This window comes from Neoarius graeffei, chromosome 17, assembly GCF_027579695.1.
Source record: "Neoarius graeffei isolate fNeoGra1 chromosome 17, fNeoGra1.pri, whole genome shotgun sequence".
Taxonomy (NCBI): Eukaryota; Metazoa; Chordata; class Actinopteri; order Siluriformes; family Ariidae; genus Neoarius; species Neoarius graeffei.
The window spans coordinates 53,565,124-53,587,181 of NC_083585.1; the positions used below are offsets into that span (position 1 = coordinate 53,565,124).

Below are 22,058 nucleotides of genomic sequence, written 5' to 3' on the forward strand. Positions count from 1 at the left end.
TTTTTATTTATCAAATTTGCAAAAAATCTAAATAAAAATTCTCTGTTTCTCAAAATACAGTGAATGTGGATAGAATCGTACACGGCTTATAGCCAACTTGGTGCTATGTGCCTCGTCGGCTATCAGCTCATGTATGACTCGATTTCGTGGAATAACTGTTAAATATACAAGTTGTGTTGTTAAGTCGTAGACCTGTTTTTAAACTGTTTATTAGTAGAATTAGATTTATGGAGCTTTTACCATACAAATTCCCCATTACGATGGAAACAGTAACGTATTAGCCCAACCTGTCATATTTGAGAGTCAGACACCTCTCAGCGGCTGGTATACTGGTATAGACCATATGCTTTTTCATTGCCCTCAACAAGCACAAATCATCTTACTATTCAAGGTGTTCCTCAAGGCTCTGCAATTGGTCCACTCCTGTTCACAGTCCACCTGTCTCTATGATGATTCTGGGGCAAAGGTGGCTCAATGGTTAAGTCTCTAGGGTAGTGATCAGAAGGTTGGGTGTTCAAGCCCTGGCACTGCCAAGCTGCCACTGTCGAACCCTTGAGCAAGGCCCTTAACCCTCTCTGCTCCAGGGGTGTCATATCATAGCTGACCCTGTGCTTTGAGTCCAACTTCCTAACAAGGTGGGCTATGTGAAGAAAATAATTCCACTGTGCTTTAATATATACACAGTATATATGACAAATAAAGGCTTCTTCTATGTTGTTAAGCATATTTTGCTCTGTCACAGCCTTACTTTTCACTACGACACAGAGGATTATATTAGCAATTTTGCACAAGACATTGCACAGTATATCCACCTCTATGTTTGCACATTGTTTGTTTGCCTCTCTTTTTTTTAATGTTATCTTCATTTTTCACTCAGCCTTTATATTTGCATTCCATATGCACTTTATATTTTATATTTCATAATATATATATATATATATATATATATATATATATATATATATATATATATATATATATATATACAGTATACATACACAACCCCGATTCCAAAAAAGTTGGGACAAAGTACAAATTGTAAATAAAAACGGAATGCAATAATTTACAAATCTCAAAAACTGATATTTTATTCACAGTAGAACATAGACAACATATCAAATGTCGAAAGTGAGACATTTTGAAATTTCATGCCAAATATTGGCTCATTTGAAATTTCATGACAGTAACACATCTCAAAAAAGTTGGGACAGGGGCAATAAGAGGCTGGAAAAGTTAAAGGTACAAAAAAAGAACAGCTGGAGGACCAAATTGCAACTCATTAGGTCAATTGACAATAGGTCATTAACATGACTGGGTATAAAAAGAGCATCTTGGAGTGGCAGCGGCTCTCAGAAGTAAAGACGGGAAGAGGATCACCAATCCCCCTAATTCTGCGCCGACAAATAGTGGAGCAATATCGGAAAGGAGTTCGACAGTGTAAAATTGCAAAGAGTTTGAACATATCATCATCTACAGTGCATGATATCATCAAAAGATTCAGAGAATCTGGAAGAATCTCTGTGCGTAAGGGTCAAGGCCGGAAAACCATACTGGGTGCCCGTGATCTTCGGGCCCTTAGACGGCACTACATCACATACAGGCATGCTTCTGTATTGGAAATCACAAAATGGGCTCAGGAATATTTCCAGAGAACATTATCTGTGAACACAATTCACTGTGCCATCCGCCGTTGCCAGCTAAAACTCTATAGTTCAAAGAAGAAGCCATATCTAAACATGATCCAGAAGCGCAGACGTCTTCTCTGGGCCAAGGCTCATTTAAAATGGACTGTGGCAAAGTGGAAAACTGTTCTGTGGTCAGACGACTCAAAATTTGAAGTTCTTTATGGAAATCAGGAACGCCGTGTCATTCGGACTAAAGAGGAGAAGGACGACCCAAGTTGTTATCAGCGCTCAGTTCAGAAGCCTGCATCTCTGATGGTATGGGGTTGCATTAGTGCGTGAGGCATGGGCAGCTTACACATCTGGAAAGACACCATCAATGCTGAAATGTATATTCAGGTTCTAGAGCAACATATGCTCCCATCCAGACGACGTCTCTTTCAGGGAAGACCTTGCATTTTCCAACATGACAATGCCAAACCACATACTGCATCAATTACAGCATCATGGCTGCGTAGAAGAAGGGTCCGGGTACTGAACTGGCCAGCCTGCAGTCCAGATCTTTCACCCATAGAAAACATTTGGCGCATCATAAAACGGAAGATACGACAAAAAAGACCGAAGACAGTTGAGCAACTAGAATCCTACATTAGACAAGAATGGGTTAACATTCCTATCCCTAAACTTGAGCAACTTGTCTCCTCAGTCCCCAGACGTTTACAGACTGTTGTAAAGAGAAAAGGGGATGTCTCACAGTAGTAAACATGGCCTTGTCCCAACTTTTTTGAGATGTGGTGTTGTCATGAAATTTAAAATCACCTAATTTTTCTCTTTAAATGATACATTTTCTCAGTTTAAACATTTGATATGTCATCTATGTTCTATTCTGAATAAAATATGGAATTTTGAAACTTCCACATCATTGCATTCCATTTTTATTTACAATTTGTACTTTGTCCCAACTTTTTTGGAATCGGGGTTGTGTGTATATATATATATATATATATATATATATATATACACTGTATATATATATATTTCTTTTTATATTGGTAAGCGTAGTTTCGTCGGGCAGTTGCAAAATAAGAATTTCATTACCCAATAATAAACCGCTGTGTCTGTTATTGTGTATATGACAAATAAAAATCTTGAATCTTGAATGACACAACTCTGTATGAGCATCATATCCAATGTAGTGCTGTAACCACCATCCTTGCGATCCCAAGGTTCGGATGGATACTAACCACCTTACACTCACTGGAGATACAACAGTGTTGTTCAAGAAAGCACCAAAGTGTTACTATATGAACAATGAACTCTGATGGAATTATTCTGCAAACCCTCCCAAGCTGTACTTAACCTTGGCATCGTCATTTTTAACTTGTCACGCATCTTAAGATCACATATGTATATTTTTTTACCACACCTCTCTTCACTTCTTTAATATTGCAAAGCTTTAGCCAAAGCTCATCCCCTACACTGTACCTTTATCACCTCCTGCCTCAAATATTTCAATATTTTCTTTACTTTTCTGTGTGCCAAAACAATCTCAAGAGTCCAATACTTCCAAAACTGAGCTTCTAGAGTTCTCAGATACTTCAAATGTTCTTTTCACATCTCCCCCACGCATGCTTTATTCCCAGAACTGAATCCTAACTAGAAGTACAGAGTAGTTATTATTAGTGTTGTTGTCAAGACCATCTAAACCCAGACCAAGTTATGATCGAGACCAAAGTGTATCGAGACCAAGACTTTGAGGCGATGAGATCGAGTCAAGACCAAGACCAAGGCAGGGAGAGACTGAGTCAAGACCAGGACCAGACCAGTGTGTGTGAAGGAAGGTGGGGGAGAGGTAACAGTCATTAACAGAAAGAAAAAATTCTAATTGGGAATGAGTCATGTTATTGGTGGCATTTGAAGCAGGAACTTTTACATCCAATCACAGTAATGATGTTAACAAATACATCAGACAATATATAGGTAATTTAGTGAAATCCCTACAGTTGTGGTCTTGACCAATCTTGAAATAAAATTCAGAGTCCTCTTTGTCCGAGACCGAGACAAGACTGAATAAAAATGGGGTCGAGTCCAAGACAAGACCAAGACCTTCAAAAAGTGGTCTCAAGTTTGACAACATGAGTTATTATAACTAGAACTAGATTTAGACAAGACAGCATGTCTACGTCTAAAACATGGGTGGAAATAAAACATTAATAAATAACAAAATATTGACATTTTAAATAATATCACAATCCTACTGATCCAAATGGGATGGAAAAATTGTGAAAGTAGTTTAAATGGAGGACGATGACAGGTTTATATTTATGCATGTATTCTCATACATGGTTGTCTCTACAGTATTCACACAGGGGCATGTATAGCAGATGAGCTGCATCATAAAAGCCAAATAATAAATGGATTAAAAATGTGCTGCAAAATGTGTAAGACTTTAAAGTTTCTTTCAGGAGATGTTTATTTCCCGTTTATGGAAGGAGTCTGCAGTGTCATGCTTTGTAACAGTAAGTTTTCCAGCACATGAACATCTTCAGAAGACAAGACTTAATAAATTGTCATGAATTAAACAATGAATTTATTGGCATATTGCTGTGGTATAAGAAGAATAAAACACTTTGGGACATGCTGTTATTCAAAAAGAACCAACTTCAGGCTGGTTAACAGTATCACTGTAAAAAATGTAACTTGCAAAATTATTGAGTGAAAAAAGGATTCTAAGTTGAATGAACAAATTTCCCTTCTAATTGTTCAAGTAACTAAAAAAAAATAGTTGAGACGCCTTTCCTTCACCACAAGTTCATAGGAATTGGAAAATTAAGTTAAGTGAACTTATATTCAAGTGCTGACTGATGCCCCTTAACCGATGCCACTGTGCATGTGCACTTCACAAGTTCGAAAGTTTCAACGGTCGGGTGCAGTTTGACCTAAGCTTTGGCGAACAAATTATTTCATGTCGGAAATTTCCCTCGCACTTCTGTTTAAACTGACTCCCAAAGCAAAATTAACATAAGCGTGACTCTGTCCGTGCCCTTAAGAACTTAAGTGTTGAGAGGTTTGTGTTAACTAAAAAATGTAATGCACACTAAATCATTGTAAAAAATAAATAAATAAATAAATAGTCAAGCCAACTTAAAAATGTAACGCAACCTGCTGCCAAAGGATTTTGAGTAAACTCAACTTAGAACCATGATATGCCAAATTGCTCTTCTAAGTTAATTGGCATTATTATTTCAATTTATTTCAACTAAACAATTTGTTGGACTGAACTTCTAAAGTCAAGTCAAGGTCAACATAAAATACTCTTCTATGTGAACTTAAAAGAATAATTTAGGATAACTTCATGTTTTTTGTGCCAACTTGCTTTTCCAAGTTAATTGGAATGATTATTTCAATTTATTTCAACATCACAATTTGAATGCACTGAACTTGCTAAATAAAGTAAGGTCAACATAAAACACTCATCTGTGTCGACTTAAAAGAGCAAGTCAGCACAACTATTTGGCCCGGAGTTGAGTTTACTCAAAATCCTTTGGCAGCAGGTTGCATTACATTTTTAAGTTGGCTTGACTAATTTTTTTTTTTTTTTTTACAGTGTAGCTCCACTGTGTATCACCCTGCCATTGATTATTTTTAGACGACAGCACACGACATGTGTTTTAATCCTTACATAAAACTAACATTATAAATTGAGACCATATATAAAAACCAAAGCAAGAACAACCAGAGCACCAGCGACGCAGTAGCTCACATGGCTGTACCATGAGAAACGAGCCTTGTTTATAATTAGCTAAGTTGCTCTTCATGAGAACAATTAGATCTTCCAAACAAAACAATCAGAATCAAAATCCATTAAAAACTGAGGGAGGAGTAGCAGCAATTTTCCTCAAAGTTCGTTAACCGGCCTAATTAGCAACTCGTTAATGAGAAATCACAAAACCAGGGAGTAACTTTTGTGCAGACTGATTAGATCTTCCAAACAAAACAATCAGAATCAAAACCTATTGAAAACTCGGGGAGGAGGAGCAAATTTTGTGAATCATGGATGGATGGACAGACGGACGAAATGTGATGGCAGAAGTTCATCGGCCTATGGCTGGTGAGCTAACTAGAAGGGCGTTTGATAGAGTGCACACCTCCACCAAGCCACATATGATTAACATCAAAATCAAATCACTTGAACATAGGATAATACTCAAGCTGGACATGAAATTTGATGAAAATCCATTCACTAGTTTTTGAGTTACGTTGGGAACAGATAAAAGAATCCTGGATCCACATACATACCTGGATTTGCATCAAAATCTAATCAATTATTCATTGGCCCATGGCCCACCTTTCCTCCAAATTTCATCCAAATCCGTTCGCTACTTTTTGAGTTATGTTGTGAAAAAAAAAAAAAGAAACAGAGGCGAAAACACAACCTCCTTACAGTAGAAATGGTATTATTGGTATCATGAATAACTTGCAGAAAACATTACATACTGAAAAGCAAAACCATTGTGTCTAGCAGACCATCTGCTAGCTCTCGAGAGTTTCTTCATGGCTCATTGTTTCTTCATTCTTTCTCAACCTGAACTTTGACTCATCAAAGTTCTAAGAATTATGAGAAAGAAAAAAAAACCATGATATATTAATAAAACTAAACATGGGTTGTTCTTCCGTAACGGAATTACATTCACAGCAAAACGTGGTAACTTTTTTTTAGTTGCAGGACTCAAGATAATGGTATTAAATAAACATTTCACACTGTATGGGGTATATTTTGATCCTGAAAAAGCAAAGAAAATGTAATCTTCTCTGCCCTGACACCCCTCCTGAGGTATCGGCCGTTGACAAGGGATCTCCAAAGGACCCGGTCCTGTGCTTTTCCTTCTATCTGAGTCCAGGTGTACCCCAGCCTCCTGATATCTGTCTGGAGATCTTTTCGCCAGGTGTTCTTTGGCCGACCTCTTCTCCTCTTCCCTTGATGGTTCCAAGTCAAGGCTTGTCTGGTGATGTTTGTTGCTGGTTTTCGTAACGTGTGCCCAATCCATCTCCATCTTCTTCTTCCAATTTCTTCTTCCACTGGTATTTGCTGTGTTTTCAACCAAAGATTGTTGTTACTGATCCTTTCTGGCCAATGTATCTTCAGGATCTTTCTTAGGCAGTTGTTGATGAAGGCCTGAACTTTACTGATTATGTTCTGTCATTCTCCAAGTCTCGGAACCATAAAGCAATACTGATGTTACATTTTAATTAAATATCCTTATTTTTGTTTGTCGTCATAATACACTAGAGCTCCAGATGTTTTTGAGCTTTAAAAAAGTAATCTTTGCCTTCCTTATTCTTGCTTTGACATCTGCATCTGTACCACCCTGTTTATCGATGTTACTCCCCAAATAAGTAAAGGATTCCACTTCCTTGAGTCTATTCCCATCTAGTTTGTCTGGTTCTTCGTCAATTGTATTTATCCTCATGATCTTTGTCTTTCCCTTATGTTGTTAAGTCCTACTCGTGAACAGGTGGTTACCAATGTTATTGTTTTATCTTGAATCTGAAAGTAACTGTGAGATAGTTGTGCCAGGTCGTCTGCAAAATCAAGGTCATCTAGTTGTGTCCATAGAAAATTTGGCCATGTTTAAATCTGAACGCAAAAGATTTTTATGAGGAAAGAAAAGTCAGTAACAGAATTATGTCAGAAAAAAAAACCCTGAACGTTCATTTCTTAAAATTCAAGCCAAGATTTCTCTGAAGTGACATTGCTATAATTGGGGTGATGAGTTTTAAATCTGGTTTTCAGTACATTTTGCCTTGGATTCCACACTTTTAGCAATATCACTGAGCTGACAAGTTAAGGCAATCTTAATAATTTCATAATTTTGGCCTCTCTGATGAAGAATTGCCCATATACAGGTTACAGTAGGACCTGTGAGGTACATCGTGAAATCTTTTAGACGTGCGTAGCTCTACACTTGCACAGAAAGTCAAGAATTTGTGCAAACAAGTACATCAGGCATTTTTGTGTTGAACTGCAGAAGGTCACTGATGCTTATGTTCAACTCACAGCAGCACTACGACCCGGGAAGTTGAAGAAAGCATCCGGTCCGTGTCTCTGTGGCATCTGATTGAGGACAGTAAGCAGCTTCACCGCATGTCTCGGCTGTACACAGTACACAGAGAAAGTTTGACAAGTGTGTGACTATGATTTATATACATATTACTATAAATATATACATTACGAACCGGGCAGAAAAAAAGGCTAGCATTTTTCACTTCCAGAAATAAAGGTGGTGCTGACGTGTACTTTTTTCTTGTACCATGAAAGGGCCGTATTTTGTACCAGTGTTGTAGTCGAGTCACTAAACCTCGAGTCCGAGTCCAGACTTGAGTCCCGAGTATTCAAGTCCAAGTCAAGTCCACTATTGATTCGAGTCGAGTCCGAGAACAAGACTCCAACACACCATTTGACGGTGGCTGTTTCAGCGCCATTAGTTTGTTCCTGAACATGACGTATGAACAGGTGAATGTGCTTCTCTTTATCAGGGAGTGTGAAGTATTCTGTCAGAGATGGTTGGGAGACGGATGTAAGTGCAGAAGGTGTGTTTATTAATACAAGTGAAGATGGTAAACAATACAGAACGGCAGGCAAAATCATAAAACAGTGAAACAGGCAATAGGTCGAGCGAGGCACAAACAGACTATCGTAGACTCGGCAGAATCAAAGACGAGAAACAGGAAATCAGGGATCAGGAACCCAAACAAGGAAATAAGGCTCGGTAATGTGTCAGCAAGGCAACGCAATACTTCGCAAAGTAAGTGTGTTTTCACAGTTTTTATATTGGCGCACTGATTGTGCCTTAATCCTGTGCAGGTGCGAGTTGTTTACGGTGCACACGCGAGAGTCCGCTTGGCGCGTGCGCTGTCCGGAGCATGCCCGAGAGTCTATCTGATGCACGCACCAAGGTGCGCAGGTGTGACACTCTGACACGAAATTCGTATAAAAATTAATGTACAGTAAGGTCCATAAATATTTGGACAGAGACAACATTTTTCTAATTTTGCTTCTGTACATTACCACAATGAATTGTGAACAAAACAATTCAGATGCAGTTGAAGTTCAGACTTTCAGCTTTAATTCAGTGGGTTGAACAAAATGATTGCATAAAAATGTGAGGAACTAAAGCATTTTTTTAAACACAATCCCATCATTTCAGGGGCTCAAAAGTAATTGGACAAATTAAATAATTGTAAATAAAATGTTCATTTCTAATACTTGGTTGAAAACCCTTTGTTGGCAATGACTGCCTGAAGTCTTGAATTCATGGACATCACCAGACGCTGTGTTTCCTCCTTTTTAATGCTCTGCCAGGCCTTTACTGCAGCGGTTTTCAGTTGCTGTTTGTTTGTGGGCCTTTCTGTCTGAAGTTTAGTCTTTAACAAGTGAAATGCATGCTCAATTGGGTTGAGATCAGGTGACTGACTTGGCCATTCAAGAATATTCCACTTCTTTGCTTTAATAAACTCCTGGGTTGCTTTGGCTTTATGTTTTGGGTCATTGTCCATCTGTATTATGAAACGCCGACCAATCAGTTTGGCTGGATTTGAGCACACAGTTTGTCTCTGAATACCTCAGAATTCATCCGGCTGCTTCTGTCCTGTGTCACATCATCAATAAACACTAGTGACCCAGTGCCACTGGCAGCCATGCATGCCCAAGCCATCACACTGCCTCCGCCGTGTTTTACAGATGATGTGGTATGCTTTGGATCATGAGCTGTACCATGCCTTCACCATACTTTTTTCTTTCCATCATTCTGGTAGAGGTTGATCTTGGTTTCATCTGTCCAAAGAATGTTCTTCCAGAACTGTGCTGGCTTTTTTAGATGTTTTTTTAGCAAAGTCCAATCTAGCCTTTTTATTCTTGAGGCTTATGAGTGGCTTGCACCGTGCAGTGAACCCTCTGTATTTACTTTCATACAGTCTTCTCTTTATGGTAGATTTGGATATTGATACGCCTACCTCCTGGAGAGTGTTGTTCACTTGGTTGGCTGTTGTGAACGGGTTTCTCTTCACCATGGAAATTATTCTGCGATCATCCACCACTACTGACTTCTGTGGGTGTCCAGGTCTTTTTGCATTGATGAGTTCACCAGTGCTTTCTTTCTTTCTCAAGATGTACCAAACTGTAGATTTTGCCACTCTTAATATTGTAGCAATTTCTCGGATGGTTTTTTTCTGTTTTCGCAGCTTAAGGATGGCTTGTTTCACCTGCATGGAGAGCTCCTTTGACTGCATGTTTTCTTCACAGCAAAATCTTCCAAATGCAAGCACCACACCTCAAATCAACTCCAGGCCTTTTATCTGCTTAATTGAGAATGACATAACGAAGGAATTGCCCACACCTGCCCATGAAATAGCCTTTGAGTCAACTGTCCAATTACTTTTGGTCCCTTTAGAAACAGGGTGGCACATGTTAAGGAGCTGAAACTCCTAAACCCTTCATCCAATTTTAATGTGGATACCCTCAAATGAAAGCTGAAAGTCTGGACTTTATGTCCATGTTCATTATATAACTATAACTTTAATTTGCTTCAGTAAACAGGTAAAAAAAAAAACTAAATTTGTGTCAGTGTCCAAATATATATGGACCTAACTGTAGATATGAATATCTTATGCCAAATTATTATGGTATGTTACAAAAATAAAGAAAAAAATCCGAGTCCTTGTCTCCAATTTACGAGTCCGAATGCAGTTCATGCACGAGTCCGAGTCCAAGTCATCAGTGCTCAAGGCCAAGTCAAGTCACAAGTCCTTAAAATTAGGGCACAAGTCAGACTTGAGTACTAAAAGCCTGTTTTGTACCTTTATGATATATTTTGTTGGAAATCTTAATAATTTAATGTTGATAATTTAAGGACCTTTTGGTACCTTTATTTCTGAGAGTTTAAATCTGCACTAGATATCATTTACACTTTCTGGAAACTCTCTTTTGACACCATCCACCAATAACCACTGTGGTCTTACTGATGAAGCACTAACTAATGAAGCACTCCAGTCTGTTTAGAAAGTGATAGCTGTGCTGTTGACGTCTTCACTACGGTATATTGAGTGCCGGCATCAATAGTATGTCAATAGCTCTCACTCTGACACCTAGAGAAAGTCGATATCAGTGTGAGTCGCACTCGTTCTTTCGCTGATTGGTCTTCTGAGCTGCAAGATTGTCACGAAGTGACTGAGGAGAATCAGATCTTACCCACAATCCTCCCTCTCCTCTGAGCATACTGAAGAGCAGCTTCAGCTCCTTCACAGTGATACTGTAGCTTGCCAGAACTCCCAACATGTCCACCAACAGATCTGAGAACAGACGAGAGAGAGAGAGAGAGAGAGAGAGAGAGAGAGAGAGAGAGAAGAGACATGATAATGACAATGATGTTGATGATGATGCTTCTCATTTCTACAACTGCATTCCTTGCATCTCTTCTTCCTTCTGAGGAAGTGAGGAAAGGGTGCCAGGAAAGGAAGCAAGGACACAACGACTTGCAAACTGATCTAATTTCACAAAATGGTAGAAGAAAAAGCTAAAAAGAAGCAAAGGAGAACATAATCTATATAGATTAGAGGCTCATTAAATGCATAGCGTGACGGTTACAGCATTTTAGACACTCCTGGTATCTTTGAGATGGAAATATTCCTAGTAATTAAAGTAACAGCTCAGAGTTTAAATATAATATGCGAACTGCATTTTCATCCAAGATAAGACTTTTCATCAGCTAAAAAAAATTCAAATTTAATTCTTTTTAATGAATTAATTCTGTTCAAACAGTATTTTTGTTCAAAATAATACAGTAGTATGCAAAAGTCTCAGGCACATGTAAAGAGATGTTGGAGACCAAAAATGGCCGAAAAAATAATGAAATGAAATGTTTCAACATTAAAAAAAAATACTATAAACAGTAAACAGTAAGCCATAAGTAATTTGGCCAAAGTCAACATTTGGTGTGAGACGATCCTTTGCTTAAAAAAAAAAAAAATTGTAGTCTGAGGTCCAGTGAGCGCAGTTTTATGCGGAAATGAGCTGTAGGTTTTACTGAGCATCTTCCAGAACCAGCCACAGTTCTTCTGAACACTTTGACTGTCACACTCGCGTCTTCATTTTGCACCAAAACCCAGCAGCCTTCATTATGTTTTCTTTTTTCATCTGAAAAGTGCTCTCTTATGTAATACGCTGCTCAGATACAAACTTTTTTTTCCCTGTAACGTTTAATTTTGTGCTGGAAAACGAACGTTTGGACTCTAAAATGGTTTTGTACTGACTCGGTAATGTAGAAGTCATCAAATAGAAATCTATAACAAAGTTTGTATTCAAACTTTTCCCCTTTCTGACGTCTGATGCGAGTATTACCTGAAGCTCTTGACCTGTATCTGCATGATTTTCTGCACAGAACTGCGACCACGTGATTGGCTGACTGAATAACCAAATTAAAGTATTCCTATTAAAGTGGCTAGTAAATGCATACCCAACAAATATATTAGCAGTGAACAGAGTGTATATTAAATTTTTATTCTATCCACATTCACTGGATATGAGCAATCGTGTACTCTGATTGGCTACTCTACTACTAGGATATCAGCTCACATACCGTGAGTGGAGAAAAACAAAATGGTGGCTTTGTTATCAAATATTGAAAAGAAACAGAAATAGCAAAAAGAATATTGGGTATTTTTTGTTTGTTTGCCCCCCCCCGCCTCCAATATCTCCTGTTCCACACTCCAGCCCAGACCGTGGCAGTAATGCACCTTTAAGTTGGCTTGCCAACCACCAAAAAAAAATGAAAGAAGAAGAAGAAGAAGAACAAAATGGCGGAGCATGTTACTGAACCAACAGAGGACAAAATAAAAACTCTACTCGAAAACAAAACCCCAAAAAATACACAAAAAAAGCAACAAAATATGGAATGAAAGTATCTGATGGGGCGGCACGGTGGTGTAGTGGTTAGCGCTGTCGCCTCACAGCAAGAAGGTCCGGGTTCGAGCCCCGTGGCCGGCGAGGGCCTTTCTGTGTGGAGTTTGCATGTTCTCCCCGTGTCCGCGTGGGTTTCCTCCGGGTGCTCCGGTTTCCCCCACAGTCCAAAGACATGCAGGTTAGGTTAACTGGTGACTCTAAATTGAGCGTAGGTGTGAATGTGAGTGTGAATGGTTGTCTGTGTCTATGTGTCAGCCCTGTGATGACCTGGCGACTTGTCCAGGGTGTACCCCGCCTTTCGCCCGTAGTCAGCTGGGATAGGCTCCAGCTCGCCTGCGACCCTGTAGAACAGGATAAAGCGGCTACAGATAATGAGATGAGTATTTGATGGTAAGAATGTATCTTTTTTTTTTATTTTTCAAGAATTATTATTATCATCGCATTTTTCCCAAATTGCTCCTGTCATTTCGCCGGTTTGTTTACATTCTAAGTGGAAATGATTTAGTCGGACAGTTTGTATAAAGTTTTTATTTATCGAATTTGCAAAAAATAAAAATAAAAATGCTCTGTTTCTCAAAATCCAGTGAATGTGGATAGAATAAATCCACATTTATTGCCGTGTATGTCGACTCAATCTCAGCATACACGGCTTATAACTAACTCTGTACTACGCGCCTTGTTAGCTATCAGCTAATGGACGACTCGATTTCATGGAATAACTGTTAAATATTGATTAGTGAGTGGCATGTCAAAGTACACAGAAGTGCTGCATCAGAAAATCGCAGTGCTGAAAAAATGATGGGGGGAATGCCATGACATGAAAATCTGCCCATTAATTTCAGAGGAAGAAGATGGAAAAAAAGAGGCCATCAATATTTTATTTGTCATTCATAAACAGCAGAGTAAATGTAATATTCCTCTAAACTGCCATTCAATCTCATTATGAAACAGTCTGTGAATAATGAGACCTCTCGCCTCATCTCTCTCTCTCTCTCTCTTTCCATTTCTAAGTCTACATCCCTACTGAATTTCAGTGAGAAAGAGATATCACCTTAATCCACATCTCTCTCTCTCTCTCTCGTCCATGCTAACACAGGCTTTCAAAAACAAACACATCTCAGTAGCTTTGCTTATATCTCCTGCCTGCTGCTCAGAGAAGCTTTTCTTTCATTATCTCTGACCTCATATTCGGTCAAGTTCAAAACAACGTATTTGGTTTATTGCGCCACATGGGCCGGAAGCGAGGATTAGAGAAGGCACTGTGGGGAAATCAGCGTCTGCCACAACACAGCTTATTAGTACAGTTAGTAAAAAGTAGTTCGCTTTCATCCATCACTCTTATTAAAAATGAATAAGAAATCACAGATGAATTCACGATTGCAGAGGTCGTGAATTCGAGGACAGTTGTCCACACAGTAGTGACGTGTGCGTGTGTGTGTGTGTAATATACAGCACTTTATAGGAAAACCTGTACACCTGCTCATTCATGCAATTAGCCAATCAGCCAATCATGTGACATGCTGATAAAGGGCAAGAGCTACACTTGATGTTCACATCAAATATCTGAATGTGGAAAAAGAAAAAAAAAGTGATCTCAGTGGCAGGGATGTTGGTTCCAGATGTGTTGGATTGAGTAATAATAATAATAATAATAATAATAATAATAATAATAATAATCTTTGTTTATACAGGCGACACACTTGAGCTTAGCTGTTCTTCCAGGCATCCGTGATACAAAATAAAATGCAAAATTATAATGAATAGGATTACAATTATTTACAATATGAAATACAATATCAAATGATTATAACATACAGTAATGACTAGATTAAAATATATGCACTCGTAGGTATACGTACAGGTCACTCTATTAAAATATATGCACTAGTAGGTATAAGGAACTAATTAATTTTTTAATTTAAACATTTATATCATTTAGACCTGGGGTTCTCAACCTTTTTCTACTTTAAGACCCACCTATTCATACTTGTAACGAGTCGAGGCCCGTTAAAAAAGATTCCCAATTATTTTGGCTCATCTATTCTCTTAGAATCTAATAATCTATTGTAAAATGTATTAATGGGATGCAACATCACTCCCTGTTATAGATGGGAGCCCAGGAACTAAATAAATGCAATATACAGTATATATATATATACACTACCGTTCAAAAGTTTGGGGTCACCCAGGCAGTTGTGTGTTTTCCATGAAAAGTCACACTTTTATTTACCACCATAAATTGTAAAATGAATAGAAAATATAGTCAAGACATTTTTCTGCCATTTTGAGCATTTAATCGACCCCACAAATGTGATGCTCCAGAAACTCAATCTGCTCAAAGGAAGGTCAGTTTTATAGCTTCTCTAAAGAGCTCAACTGTTTTCAGCTGTGCTAACATGATTGTACAAGGGTTTTCTAATCATCCATTAGCCTTCTGAGGCAATGAGCAAACACATTGTACCATTAGAACACTGGAGTGAGAGTTGCTGGAAATGGGCCTCTATACACCTATGGAGATATTGCACCAAAAACCAGACATTTGCAGCTAGAATAGTCATTTACCACATTAGCAATGTATAGAGTGGATTTCTGATTAGTTTAAAGTGAGCTTCATTGAAAAGAACAGTGCTTTTCTTTCAAAAATAAGGACATTTCAAAGTGACCCCAAACTTTTGAACGGAAGTGTGTATTATATATATATATATATATATATATATATATATATATATATATATATATATTTTTTTTTTTTTTTTTTTTTTTTTTATGTAGGTATTGTATTTAAAACTGCACAGATGTGCCAGAAGCCAAACCTTGCATGCAGGGGCATTCTCAGTCAAAAGGGATTAAACTTTTTTTTTTTTAAGCTTGTGTACATTTTTATTCTTTTGTATTTGTAATTATTTGTATCTGTACATGCACGACCCCACCAGCTCTGCTGATCAATTTATCATGTTTAAATAAAGTCATTCATTCATTCATTCATTCATTCATTCATTCATTCATTCATTATGAGTTGGAAAACTATCCATCCGTTGAGTTCCCGGACATCTCAAATTACTTGGTGCTGCAGACATCATTCTACACAGACAAACAGATGAAAACCTGGAAGAGCATGGAGGAGTGCAACTTTTTATACTGTACGTGGCTGGGTTAGAGATCTGGGGATCAGGACACTACAAGATAAATCCTGTATCATTTTTGCCCGGGTAAGGAGGAATTTCTGGGCTTTTTGTCCATGTCTTTGATATGTTTACTAGGATGCTACAAGTTTTAGTATCGGGTGTAAACAAACCACTGTCACTCGAGTCTCAATCCTCCCTGCTCTTCTCTTCCAGCAGGCATCACAGATCTGTATAATTTACCACAAACGTATTTATTTATTCTGCACATGTGCGCTCTCTGTCTGTCTGTCTCTCTCTCTCTCTCTCTGTGTGTGTGTGTGTGTGTGTGTGTGTGTGTGTGTGTGTGTGTGTGTGCGTTCTCTGTCTTTCTCTTTCTCTCTCTCTCTGTGCATGTGTGTGTGTGCGCGCATGCACGGGTTAAATGCAGAGGAGGAATGTAGCAAAAATAAAGGCTTGTTCTTCTTAATTTACCCAAAAATCTATTTATTCCACTTGAAAAGTGTACAGCAAACCAGCTCCCGGATTTAGGACACAACAACATCCTCAACTATTTAGGATTTGGCATCAAACTTGAAAAAAAAAAAATTCATGGCCCACTAGATGGCATGGCCCAGTGGTTGAGAAACACTGATTTAGAGCTCTCTTGAATGATTTAATTGAGTCCCAGAGGAAACCCACGCGGACAACATGCAAACTCCGCACAGAAAGGCCCTCGTCGGCCACGGGGCTCGAACCCGGACCTTCTTGTTGTGAGGCGACAGTGCTAACCACTACACCACCGTGCCGCCCCAAAATTGGATAGTTGATTGGAAAAATGTTGGCTGGTCTGATGAATCGATGCAAATAATAAGGTCAGAATTTGGTGTCAAAATCATGAATCCATGGACCCAACAATTCAGGCTGCTGCTGCTGGTGGAGGTGGAGGTAGTGTAATAGTGTGAAGAATGTTTTCTTGGTACATTCTGGGCCCCTTAAGGGCCCAGTCACACAACACTGATAACTATAACTATACCTATAACTACAACTCTGACTATCCCTCTGCCTGAATTTAGTTCCAGTCTGGAGCAGTCACACCGCAACTATAATCCCCACTATACTATTGCTTGGTGCTGACACTCAGGGAAATAAATGCATGCAACTTCGGAATCGTCATGGAATTTTTTTTCCAAGTAGTAGCACATTATTCTGGGTCATACTGTACAGCTTGGACTTCAAAACAACCCATGCACACACTCCAGTGGTTGATATAATATGGATAGGCCACAGACTACAGAAATAGAATTAAAAAGGATACAAAATACAGAGTGGTTAGGGATTTTAATACGGATGCATCACGGATGCTAATAATTTATGGATTGGTCACAGACGTTTCAGTATATTACACATTGGTTACTGATTTCATAAGGATGATGCATCACAGATAAAAAAAAAATATGTTTACTTTATTAATTTACTCTTGATATTTCACAGAAAATCACATATCCATGAATAAAAGATCCGTGCTTTGTATTATATCTCATCTCATTATCTCTAGCCACTTTATCCTTCTACAGGGTCGCAGGCAAGCTGGAGCCTATCCCAGCTGACTACGGGCGAAAGGCGGGGTACACCCTGGACAAGTCGCCAGGTCATCACAGGGCTGACACATAGACACAGACAACCATTCACATTCACACCTACGGTCAATTTAGAGTCACCAGTTAACCTAACCTGCATGTCTTTGGACTGTGGGGGAAACCGGAGCACCCGGAGGAAACCCACGCGGACACGGGGAGAACATGCAAACTCCACACAGAAAGGCCCTCGCCGGCCCCGGGGCTCGAACCCAGGACCTTCTTGCTGTGAGACGACAGCGCTAACCACTACACCACCGTGCCGCCCTTTGTATTATATGATTTTTATTTTCTGTGAATCCGTATTCAGTGACTTCATGATGCAACAAGGATGTACAAAGATGCCCGGGGAAAACAGCACGTGCTCAGACAACGTCACATGTAAACAATTACCTGATCGGTCAGACGTTTTATCGGATCAGGTCCAGGCCTGGAAAAAAAAAATGGCTCCAGAAGCAAACTCAGCGATACGGATAAACTCAGGCCTGGGCTATAGGTATCGTTATCGGTATGGTGTGAGCACCAACCACATAAACTACAGGGGAATGATTTATTTATAGTTATCGTTATAGTTGTAGTTGTAGTTATAGGTATTGTGGGACCGGGCCTAAATACAAATCAAGCATCATTTGAATGCCACAGCCTATCTGAGTACTGTTGCTGACTGTGTTCAGCCCTTTATAGTAACAGTGATCCATTAGGGAAGCCAAGATGCAGTACAGACTGAAGCTGGAAGGTTACTACAACACCTCAGACTCCAGATGCATGTGGCAGGGCCTACAACACATCACCAATTTCCAGCAGAACAACAGCAGGGTCACAGCCAACCACAACACATCACCAGATGAGCTGAGCGAGTTCTATGCTCGCTTCGACACCCTCAACACCAACCAACACAGAGGGATTCTACCAACAGAGGCAGCACAGAGCTCTTCACCTATTGTGACCATAACCGAGGTGAGCAAGGTCTTCAGGAGGACTAACCCCCGAAAGGCAGCCGGCCCTGACAACATCCCCGGTCGTGCTTTGAGGGCCTACTCCACACAGTTAGCAGAGGTCTTCACAGACATTTTCAACCTGTCCCTCTCCATGTCTTCTGTGCCCACATGCTTCAAGACCACCACCATAGTGCCCCTCCCAAAGAAAAACAATATAACATGCCTGAATGACTATCGCCCAATTGCACTCACTTCAGTTGTAATGAAGTGTTTTGAGAGGATAGTCATGTCATACATCAAAAAGGGCATCCCAGACACAATAGACCCCCTTCAATTTGCATATCGTCAGAACCGTTCAACTGATGATGCCGTCAATGCAGCCATCCACACAGCCCTGTCACACCTGGAACAAAGGGACACCTATGTTCGAATGCTGTTTGTGGACTACAGTTCAGCCTTCAACACTGTCATCCCCAGCAGACTGACAGAGAAGCTTTCCACCCTTGGACTGACATCCTCCCTCTGCTGCTGGGTCCTGGACTTTCTCACAAACAGACCCCAGACTGTCAGAGTCGGTACCAGAATATCCAGCACCAAGACAGTGAGCACAGGGACCCCCCAAGGCTGTGTGCTCAGTCCACTCCTGTACACCCTCTTCACCTACGACTGCACCCCCACCCAGAGCAACACTTCCATCATCAAGTTTGCTGATGACACCACTGTCATTGGGCTGATCACCGGCGGAGATGAGAGCGCCTACAGGGAGGAGGTGGCTCAGCTGGTCTCTTGGTGCCAGGAAAATAACCTCTCCTTGAATGCTGAGAAGACCAAGGAGATGATTATTGACCCGAGGAAGAGGAGGACAGACCAGCACGCCTCGCTGCACATCAACGGGACACAGGTGGAGAGGGTGGAAACATTTAAATTCCTCGGAACTCACATCAGTGAGGATCTCACCTGGACACACAACACACAGCAGACCATCAAGAAGGCTCAACAGAGACTCTTCTTCCTGAGGAAGCTGAGGAAATTTGGACTGTCCATCAAACTCCTCAGCAACTTCTACAGGTGCACAGTGGAGAGCGTCCTGACAAATTCCATCACTGTGTGGTACGGGAACTGCACGACTCAGGACAGAAAGGCTCTCCAGCGTGTCATTAAAATGGCACAGTTCATCTGTGGAGCTGTCCTCCCCCCACTACAGGACATTTACAACACCCGGGTCACAAAAAGGGCACAGAGCATCATCATGGACCAAACACACCCACAACACAGACTATTCACGCTCCTACCATCTGGCAGACGCTACAGGAGTGTGAAAACAAGGACTACTAGACTGACAAACAGTTTTTACCCTCAGGCCATCAGGCTTTTGAACCACGGATTATAATCACCATCTACCTCTATATTTCCATCAGGCTTTGAACCACGGATTATAATCACCATCTACCTCTATATTTCCATCAGGCTTTGAACCACGGATTATAATCACCATCTACCTCTATATTTCCATCAGGCTTTGAACCACGGATTATATTAGCAATTTTGCACAAGACATTGCACAGTACATCTACCTCTATGTTTGCACATTGTTTGTTTGCCTCTCCTTTTTTTTTTAAAGACATTGCACAGTATATCTACCTCTATATTTGCACACTGTTTTGTTTGCCTTTTTTTTTAAATGCCATCTTCATTTTTCACTCTACCTTTATATTTTGCATTCCATATGCACTTTATATTTCATATTTTATTTATTTCTTTTTATATTGGTAAGCATAGTTTGGTCGGGCAGCTGCAAAATAAGAATTTCATTACTCAATAATAAACCACTGTGTCTGTTATTGTGTATATGACAAATAAATCTTGAAAATCTTGAATCTAGGCATGTAACGATTCACCCAATTTGTGATGGGTTTGCTTCAGTTTGCAATATTGGGTTCACAATTCAATTTTCCCACAAATATTTTTGGAAAAAAAAAGAAAGAAAATTATCAAAAATAAATAAATAAATAAATAAATAACATTTATTTTCCTATCCCTTATCAACTTAAAAATTAATTTTGTTAAATAAAAAATACTTTTGCTCAACAATGATTATTTACAAACATTTTTTAAAGGCTGGAGTAAAATATAACCGCCTGAAAACTAAAATATTCCTTTTATTAAAAGTGAAAAAGGTAATAACAAATAGGCGTTTTTCTTAACATTTATTAACACTTGTGAAGGCTCTCTGCAGTCAGGCTTAAACAGAAAACAACTCCCTCCTTTTGCTGTCTGTTTGCAGTGTGTAAAATGAGAGCGCTGATTTCTTGTGAAATATATTTGCACAGTCAATCGCAAAACAGCTCTTTCCCATTTTAGATTTGCTTTTTGTGTTTTCCACAGCATTAGAGCTCTGTTACTTCTGCCTCCGGTGATGTCACGTGTATTCCCTGTAGTCTAAACAATGCAATTATAGTTAGGAAAAAAAAAACTAAGAGATTGCGCAGCCTGATAATAATCGTTGTTAATTTTGTGATAATGACTTCTTGTCAAACATGCATATCCTGTAGTAATAATATGATAGAAAAGTGTAAGAGCTGCGAGTCGTACCTGCGATCATGTCATCGACAGAGCTCATTTTGAGCAGCACGAGCTGGATCAGGCCCATCTCAGTGCAGGTTTGTAGGTTGCGCATGCTCTTGCGCAGGATGGCCGTGAACATGCTCCAGATCTCGGCTTGGCACGTCACTTGGCAATGCTCGAGAAGCTCCACCATACACACGATGCTTTCTGCATCCTGGATGATGAAGTTCATCTCCAGGTCGAACTCACCCCCGACCAACTGCAGAACAAAAGAGAAGGACTAGAATCAAATCAAAAGAAGAATGGGAGCAGTTAGGTGTTTATTAGTGCTCTGATGGGTCTCTCTGAGTGAGAAAAATGGCTCATATCATACATCATATATTATATCTGATCATGTCATATCATGTCTGGATAAAAATATTCAACTGCCCTTTCCGGTCAACCCGAACAATGATGATTAGCAATGCTTGTAAATAATAAAGCACAGTTTTATTCTCATTGTTCATCAAGCATGAAATTGACCACCTTAGTCCTTGCCTAAGACACAAAATAGCCTTGAGATTTCTTCGCCCATGAGCAGCAAGGCAGGCAAGTGGAAAATAGGCTGTGAAAGCTTGCAGTAGCATTAGCATGATAAACAGACAGTAGTCTTGCCAGAATTGGCAGCTCTGTTGAGCTCGGAGGACGGCGACATCGCTGAATCGCTCGCGTTATTATTCCAGCAAGAGACTGCAAGGAAGCATCATCTCGTCTCACCACCACACCATTCAGCTGCCGAAGACGAGGCTGATTCTTTGCTACTGTACATCAGCAGTTCATCTATATGATTTGACTGACAGTTGCCTTTTCACCGTATTCATGTCAAGCTACAGAACAGCTGAGGAGCATAATGACAAACAAGCTGTCATTTCAGTCTTGATTTGTGGGTGAAATTTACACAAGTACGTCTGAAAAACAGGAGGCTGAGAGATTTCCTGATAAAAAGGCAAAACGGCAATTTGATCAGCTTGTTCAGCCACTGAAACATCTCCGAATACATACAGTTATTAAAGCTTATAAGCGCCTCGTAGTTACTCAGCTGATATGTCATAGAAACCACGTAAAGTAATTATATAGACACTCTTTCTTCCAAAAGAAGTCCATACTGATTTATCATTGTGACAGATATTTAAAAGCGAAACTGCAATATAGGCACAAGACCCAACTGCTCAGACAACATGTGGATTAACCCTTGAATG

At 39.6% G+C, this 22,058-nt stretch overlaps 1 protein-coding gene across 1 annotated transcript in view; it reads right to left on the minus strand.

Moving 5' to 3' along the window:
* nbeab (neurobeachin b) overlaps nt 1–21,514 on the minus strand; it is a 793,085-nt gene extending 771,571 nt beyond the window's left edge. The window contains exons 1-4 of the mRNA XM_060943557.1: nt 21,464–21,514; nt 20,848–21,079; nt 10,870–10,970; nt 7,681–7,776 (exon numbers count right to left, since the gene is read on the minus strand). Coding sequence (XP_060799540.1) covers nt 7,681–7,776; nt 10,870–10,970; nt 20,848–21,079; nt 21,464–21,514 — 480 coding nt within the window. The remainder of the gene's footprint in view (nt 1–7,680; nt 7,777–10,869; nt 10,971–20,847; nt 21,080–21,463) is intronic.
* Nucleotides 21,515–22,058: the final 544 nt, after the last annotated feature.